This window comes from Gossypium raimondii, chromosome 6, assembly GCF_025698545.1.
Source record: "Gossypium raimondii isolate GPD5lz chromosome 6, ASM2569854v1, whole genome shotgun sequence".
NCBI lineage: Eukaryota > Viridiplantae > Streptophyta > Magnoliopsida > Malvales > Malvaceae > Gossypium > Gossypium raimondii.
Genome location: NC_068570.1, coordinates 22,636,359 through 22,644,602, shown reverse-complemented (window position 1 = coordinate 22,644,602; position 8,244 = coordinate 22,636,359). Strand labels below are relative to the sequence as shown.

General features: G+C 33.8%; 1 protein-coding gene across 1 annotated transcript; it reads left to right on the top strand.

Annotated features, from left to right (window-relative positions):
* The first annotated feature begins 883 nt into the window (after positions 1-883).
* LOC105773682 (probable sucrose-phosphate synthase 1) lies at positions 884-6,653 on the top strand. Its single transcript, XM_012595759.2, has 14 exons — positions 884-921; positions 1,098-1,287; positions 1,475-1,564; positions 2,308-2,549; positions 2,678-2,741; positions 2,872-3,570; positions 3,719-3,832; positions 3,981-4,112; positions 4,212-4,388; positions 4,563-4,616; positions 4,690-4,752; positions 4,873-5,796; positions 5,892-6,019; positions 6,151-6,653. Exons 2-14 carry the CDS (start codon positions 1,105-1,107, stop codon positions 6,422-6,424), a joined length of 3,144 nt encoding a protein of 1,047 aa, XP_012451213.1. The 5' UTR covers positions 884-921; positions 1,098-1,104; the 3' UTR covers positions 6,425-6,653.
* The last annotated feature ends 1,591 nt before the right edge of the window (positions 6,654-8,244 follow it).

Below are 8,244 nucleotides of genomic sequence, written 5' to 3'. Positions count from 1 at the left end.
GTAAGTATATTATCATTGAATTTTTTTGTTAATTTAATCGTAAATTTGAGCGTTTAATGATGGCTTAAATTTGATGTAGATGCCAATTTAACTTAAACATATGAATCAATTAGAAACAGTATGATATGAAAGTCCTTAAAATTTCAAACCCTAAAAGGTAAAATTGACCTGATTGCTCCACATGTTTAAATTGGTATTCATATGTTGGACTTAATGTCAAACCTACAATATTTAATATTTTAGGATTCAGTTATAGAATTTTAAATCTTAGGATAAATTTAGAGTTTAGTCTATAGGTCATCTTGTGGAATTAACCCTTATTTATTTTCAATATTTTACATAATAATTAAATACCGAGGTCAAATTTGACTATGTTGCTTTACTCTGACACACAATTATGTCCGTAGTCAGGAGGTAAAAGAGAAAAAGGTAAAAATTGTTTTTTCTTCAAAATAATGGTCAAAATTAATTTAGATACTTTTACTATGTGTAAATTTAGATACTTCTAAAGTGTCTTGTATTAGAGAAAAAATATTTAGATTTTAATTTATAGAATTGTGATGTTTAAAGTTAATTTATTAGTATAAATTGATTTGTAAAAGAAAATAGGAAAAAGTGTTTTCAGAGTTAGTGTAGGTAGTTTGAATAGAAACAATTATAAAATAACAATTTTAATAGCATAGTAATTTTTGAATAATTAAATAATTTTATAATTTTTAAATTTAGTGGCTAAAATATAAAGTTATTAATAATTTAGTGTAGTTAGATCCATAAAAACATTATATCCTATTTCTTCATCACGTAACACGTGTTGGTCCCTCTAACCAAGAAAACTAGCACACGCGTCAACCTCATCCCTGTATTTAAATTCAAAAGCTCCAAACAAAACCCACCAAAAATATAACATAACTGTCTCATCAGGTTTTAGTAGATTTCCGCTCTTTCATCATCCGTTTTCTAGCACCTAATGATACTATTATCATTAATTCAAAATTTTTTTTGAATATTTGCTACACCGCCATAGACTCTGTAAATTCAGTTCCTTCGGTTTCTTTTATTTTTTAATTCTTTTGTATTTGTTTGGTGGATTTTTTCAGTCAAAGAATGGCGGGAAACGATTGGATAAACAGTTACCTGGAAGCGATCTTGGACGTTGGTCCAGGGATCGATGAAGCGAAATCGTCATTGTTGCTGAGGGAGAGAGGTCATTTCAGCCCAACTCGTTACTTCGTGGAAGAGGTTATCACTGGTTTCGACGAGACCGATCTCCACCGTTCTTGGATTCGAGTATGGTTTCGTTTTCACCTTCTTTTTGGCTGTTCTCACTCTCTCTCTCTCTCTCTCTCTCTCTTCTAAACATAGTAATACTCGAAATTCTTCCGGTCTCTCTGTTTTTTGTGTTCAATTTGAATAATGGACTGTTTTGAGTGTTTAATTTAAGTATACTTTTTTAAAATATATTTTTTGGTTTTAGGCTGCTGCTACGAGGGGTCCTAAGGAGAGGAACACGAGACTGGAGAATATGTGCTGGAGGATTTGGAATTTGGCTCGAAAGAAGAAGCAGGTTTTTTTTTCCCTTTTCTTTTCAATGCTATTTCTGTTTGAATTTCGCATCTAATATAATTTTGCTTTTGATATGTAAATAAATATAGAAAATCCTCCTTTGATTGTGATGGACAATGTTTTATTAAACCGGATCGGGTGTTGAGGCCACCAGTTTGCTGGTGGATCGGTCCGATTAAAAAATAATAAGAATTTTAAATATTGGTTGTACCGATTCTCGATTTAATCAGTTCAAAGCTACTGGTACCAGGTTAAACCAATCCGACCGGTCGGCTGGTTCAAACAACATTGGTGCTGGATTTGGTGTTGAGTGGTTAGTAGAATAGAAGTGAATTTATTTTCTTTTATTTCTTATTTGTGTTGTTTTTGGGTCAACTGTGATGACCTTCACAACAACGATAGTAAAGTTGCTTGTCCATGAGGATAATGCGATTTTTTTTGTTTGTTTTTCATTTGGCTCGGTGATTTTTAAGTTGAATACCAAATTGCTTGCTATTCAGCATGTCTAGCCATTTCTCTTTTTGGAATTAAGCTATAAATTAAAATTTTAGCATTATATGAACTACTCTGATTGAATAACTCAGGTCAACATGTTATTTTCGACCAGGGACAATTTGTATTGATTCTAAATTTTAGCTGTTTATCCTTGATGGTTTGATTGGTAATGAACATTGTATAGAGCACCACTATGTTGTTTCACCTGTGTTATTTTTTTCTCTCTCCTCTTATTTGGTTGCTTTTCAGCTTGAGGGGGAGGAAGTTCAACGCAATGCTAAGCGTCACCTTGAACGTGAAAGAGGCCGCAGGGAGGCAACTGCTGACATGTCTGAAGACCTTTCAGAAGGAGAGAAAGGAGACTTTCCCGGTGATGGTTCAGCTCATGGCGATAGTGTTCAAGGAAGAATGCGTAGAATTGTTTCGGTTGATTTGATGGAGAACTTGGCCAATCAGATTAAAGAAAAGAAGCTCTATATTGTTTTGATAAGGCATGACCTGCACTTCTAATATGCTGACTTGTTACAGCCGTTGTTTAGTGATTCATATTTTCAAGGTGCGCTTTGTTCAGACATTTATGATGTAATGTAGTTCTTTCTAACCAGCTGTCTTCCTGCAGTCTTCATGGTTTGTTAAGGGGTGAAAACATGGAGCTTGGTCGTGATTCTGATACAGGTGGCCAGGTATTATTTTCCCACATTTTTTAATCCTGTCAATGTGGTCTGTATCATGACTGTGTTATATCTGCTTCAAAGATGATCAATTACCCTATTGCACATTGGGAAAAATTGAATTTTGTTGTGCTGTACACAGGTCAAGTATGTAGTAGAACTTGCTAGGGCCTTGGGCACAATGCCAGGAATTTATCGGGTTGATTTGCTGACAAGACAAGTGTCAGCTCCGGATGTTGATTGGAGTTATGCTGAACCAACAGAGATGCTTACGCCAAGAACTACAGAGAGCTCAATGCAGGAGCTTGGTGAGAGCAGTGGTGCTTATATTATTCGTATCCCCTTCGGTCCAAAAGATAAATATATACCCAAAGAACTTCTTTGGCCTCATATTCCTGAGTTTGTTGATTGTGCACTTAGTCACATCCGACAGATGTCCAAAGTTCTAGGTGAGCAAATTGGCGGTGGGCAACCAGTCTGGCCTGTTGCTATTCATGGACATTATGCAGATGCGGGTGATTCTGCAGCTCTTCTTTCTGGGGCTCTAAATGTGCCAATGCTTTTCACTGGCCACTCACTTGGTAGAGATAAGCTAGACCAGATATTGAAACAGGGTCGACAATCGAGGGACGAAATAAATACAACTTACAAAATCATGCGACGGATAGAGGCTGAGGAGTTATCTCTTGATAGCTCTGAAATTGTTATAACCAGCACTAGACAGGAGATAGAAGAGCAGTGGCGCCTTTATGATGGCTTTGATCCAGTACTGGAGCGCAAACTTAGAGCAAGGATCAAAAGGGGTGTCAACTGCCATGGGAGGTTTATGCCTCGTATGGTTGTAAGTAACAAGATATCAATTTTTTGTTTGTTATTCTTGCCTACAATACTTCTTTGCACAGGAAGTCTGTTGCTGTTAAAGTGTTAATTTTCATTGTTCTTTCTCTTATTAGCTTTGTTTGTGCTTATGTTGCTACAATAATATCTAGGTAATTCCTCCTGGAATGGAGTTTCATCATATTGTTCCACATGAAGGAGACATGGATGGGGATGCAGAAAGAAATGAAGAAGATCCTACTCCTGACCCACCAATTTGGTCCGAGGTTATAACTATACTTTTTTGTTTAAACTTTTCTTAAATAATTGCCTGATTCTGCACTTTACTGACCTTTCTTTTGATTGTTAAAACACTGATAACATTTTATAACAGATTGTTATTGGAGCAGTGATCTGATAATAGATATTATGCAGGTAATGCGTTTCTTTACAAACCCACACAAACCGATGATTCTTGCCCTTGCTCGGCCGGACCCTAAAAAGAATATTACAACTTTAGTCAAAGCATTTGGAGAGTGCCGACCTTTAAGGGAGCTTGCTAATCTTGTATGTCCATGAATTTGAGCTGAACTTGATGACACTGTCAATCTAGTTTTCTTATATGTTAGTTTTATCCCAATGATCTCACGTCTCTGGCTGTTGCAGACATTAATAATGGGAAACCGTGATAATATTGATGAAATGTCTGGCACAAATGCAACTGTGCTTCTCTCGATTCTTAAACTGATTGACAAGTATGATTTGTATGGCCAAGTAGCATATCCCAAGCACCACAAGCAGTATGAAGTTCCTGATATTTACGGGCTAGCAGCAAAAACGAAGGTACAGCTGATGAATTAATTTTTTTATTTAAGAAATTATAATCTTCTTTCTTTTCAGTGGGAGAGTGGATCTTTTATTTGGATGTAAAAAATTTTGACTTCTGGGTGATGGAATGATTGTCATATTATTCTACTTGTAATATATTATCAACTCTTTTTTCTCTTTCTTTTACAGGGTGTTTTTATTAATCCAGCATTTATCGAGCCATTTGGGCTTACTTTGATCGAGGTACTTAAGTTGTCTGCTATACCTATACTTTTTCTGCGTCAGATTTTGACATTATAAGCTATTCTGTAAACAGGCAGCAGCATATGGTTTGCCTATTGTTGCCACAAAAAACGGGGGTCCAGTTGACATTCACAAGGTTAGTTCATCATCACTATCAATTGTAACTTGAAGGCTGTTCTCGCGCCTAAATATAAATATGGAGCAAGTTTGATGTTCTAAACAATACTCGTTGGTACTGACAATGAATTTGTTGCAGGTTCTTGACAACGGTGTACTAGTTGATCCCCACGATCAGCAGTCTATTGCTGATGCTCTTCTAAAACTTGTTTCAGACAAGCAATTGTGGGCGAGGTGCAGACAGAATGGACTGAAAAATATTCATCAGTTTTCTTGGCCGGAGCACTGCAAAACATATTTGTCTCGGATAGCCATGTGCAAGGCAAGGCAACCACAGTGGCAGAGAAGTAATGTTGGCTTTGAATATCCAGAACCGAATTCACCTGGTGATTCTTTGAGAGACATACAAGATTTATCTTTAAACTTAAAGCTATCACTGGATGGTGAAAAGAATGAAGGAACTGGAACTTTCGATAATTCTCTGGATTCTATTGATCGAAAAAGCAACTTGGAGAATGCTTTTCTAAAGTTATCCAACGGAATTATAGGAGGTACAGAAAAGGCAAGTTTAATGGAGAAAGCAGAACAAAATGTTAGTGGTAGTAGGTTTCCGGTTTTGAGGTCGAAGAAGTACATTTTTGTGATAGCTGTGGATTGTGATTCAGTCTCGGATATTCCTAAAATAATTAAGACAATCATGGACGTAGCAGGAAAAGAGAATTCTATTGGGCTTATATTATCGACATCCTTGTCAATATCTGAGGTACACTCCCTTCTTATCTCGGGAAGCATAAGTCCATTGGATTTCGATGCTTTAATCTGTAACAGCGGTGGTGATTTGTACTATCCTTCAACCAGTTCGGAAGATGGTACTGGGCTTCCCTTCACTGTAGACTTGGATTATCAATCGCACATCGAATACCATTGGGGTGGAGAAGGTTTAAGGAAAACATTGGTTCGATGGGCTACTTCTGTTAATGAGAAAAAAGGACAAATCATCTCGGAAGATGAATCACGATCTACTGTCCATTGCTATACATTCGATGTGAAGGAACCTGAATCGGTAACCTATAAAACCTTATCCTCTCTAATTTTCAGTTCTTTTGTACTTTCAATTAACCTCAGAATTCTCCTCTAATGCTTGTTCCATCCTAACAGATTCCCCCAGTTAAGGAGCTTCGAAAGTTGATGAGAATCCAAGCTCTTAGATGCAATGTTATCTATTGTCAAAATGGCACCATATTGAATGTTATTCCTGTTTTGGCATCTCGAGCTCAAGCTTTAAGGTATTCTGGCAGAAGTTGTGCTTTTTCATTTCTGTCGTCATATTTCATCGATCATGTTTCAGACAACTCATTAGGTATTGAATTGATTCAAGCACTTAAATATATATAAAATACGACTTGGTCTGCTCTAGGTACCTATATATTCGTTGGGGCATGGAGTTATCAGGCATTGTCGTGTTTGCCGGAGAATGTGGAGACACGGATTATGAAGGCTTGCTTAGAGGTGTCCATAAAACGGTCATATTGAAGGGAATTGGCAACACTGCTCTCAAGCTTCACTCCAACAGAACGTACCCTCTAGATCATGTCCTGCCATTTGACAGTCCCAACATCCATCATGCTGAAGGATGCAGCAATGAGGAAATACGGTCATCACTTCGAAAACTTCAGGTTAGCAAGGAATAGTAGTTCTGGTTTGACGTGTCATAAATAGTACGTCCGGTCTCTCTGATATCTAAGGTATGGATCCTTCTGTCCATAAAAACCACACTTGAATATTGATACATAGCCTATATACTTCACTTCCTCGTCTTCCTTACTATACCAAAGAAAATCAATTCCATTTTTATTTCAAGGTTCAAATATTGACTCATATATTTATTATCTAAATCTACCTGCTTTAATGGATTGAGTACTTGGATATCCTAATTCTAGTTACATTAATTTATTATTATTATTATTATTATTATTATTATTATTATTATTGGGTTTACTAAATGCAGATTTTTAGTGGATATAAATATCCAACTAACCATCTAATTAATTCGTATTTAGATATTAGTAATTAGATTTAATGTTTAGGGCGAGTGTTACAGAATTGAGTTGAATAGAGTAAAAATATTTGAGTTAGTTGAGTTAATCAGTTTTATTTTATTATCTTAATTTGATTTGAAAATTTTTGAATAAAGTCTAGTAAAATTAATTTGAATTGAATTAAATAAAATTGTTCGATTTAAATTAAATAAAATTAAATATGTTAAATTAGAATCTTATAACAATGTAACTAATTTTGTGTTAAAGCACATAAATTTGAAATCTTATATATTTGAAAGCAAAATAAAAGATATTTTAGCATATTAAGTGGTGATTTACTTGTTTGGTTTTTAAAATTATTATTTCAAAATTTTATTTAAATTTATTTATATATTCTTAGGATATTTTAGAATTTTTAAATTGTAAATATATTGATTTTTAAGATCATTTTAATTGTTGTTAGGATTGATTAATTTGCTCTCTTTTTAAATTGATAGAATTAAAAGGGTATTTATATTAATTTGTTATTCAATTATTGGTGTTACTAGAATTGTAAAATTTAATTCAATTTAAACTTAAAAAGTCGATTTATTTAATTAACTTAAATTTTATTTTATTTTTGCTTTCGAGTTATCTTCAATTATGATATGTGAACTCGTAAGCTCACTCTTATATTTTCGGGTTGCATTGCTATGACATGTGAGCACAAATTAATATGGTTTTATTTGAGTGATCAAGTGGATTTCCAACTAATAAATTTTTAAATAGCAGAGAGTTCACAATAATAAAAAACTGTCTTTTAAATTTGAATGTATCAAAAAGCATTGTTAAAATCTAAAATAACTGATGAACAATGCTCTCTTCGAATGTCTATCTATTTTTCTAGGGAGAGAATAGAAATGAAATTAGAATTCATTTTCTGCTAAGGGGCTCTAGGATTGAAATTTATCGAAGCACGACTGTATCAAAGTCTCAATGAGCTCTAACATCAATAATATCAAAGGGTTGATATATTAGATTATTTATAAAAAAATTTATTTATTGTTCATGATATGTAAAATGTTTTTTGGTATATATAAAATGTAATAATTTGATGACTAGAAAACTGAAAAATCTATATTTGAGGGTGAAATTTATTTGTATTTGTTTTCGACGCCTAAAAAATTTTTTGCCAACATTTTGTTAACCAATAACTTTACAATTTAAGAGGTCCCAAAATTTTTTTTGACTGTTTTATACCAATGTTTAAAGGAAAGGGATTAATTGCCAAGGTAGTCGGAGTTATTGTTTATTTTATAATATATACTTATAAGTGTTTGAATAAATTTTAACTATAGAGTACTTATCAACTATATTAAAAAATTTCAAATTTGACACTTATTTTATAAGTCTTATTTGAAATTTTAACTTTATTTGGTTTTGTTCTAGAAATTCTAGATGAAATTTATCAAAACGAATTAGTATAAATAGAA

What these genes read in the sequence shown, in the direction of transcription:
- LOC105773682 (XM_012595759.2), top strand. Translation starts at nt 1,105, where the DNA reads ATGGCGGGAAACGATTGGATAAACAGTTACCTGGAAGCGATCTTGGAC. An exon ending in TCCACCGTTCTTGGATTCGA is followed by an intron (nt 1,288 to 1,474) that starts GTATGGTTTCGT and finishes TTTTGGTTTTAG; the next exon opens with GCTGCTGCTACGAGGGGTCC. An exon ending in ATGTGAAGGAACCTGAATCG is followed by an intron (nt 5,797 to 5,891) that starts GTAACCTATAAA and finishes CCATCCTAACAG; the next exon opens with ATTCCCCCAGTTAAGGAGCT.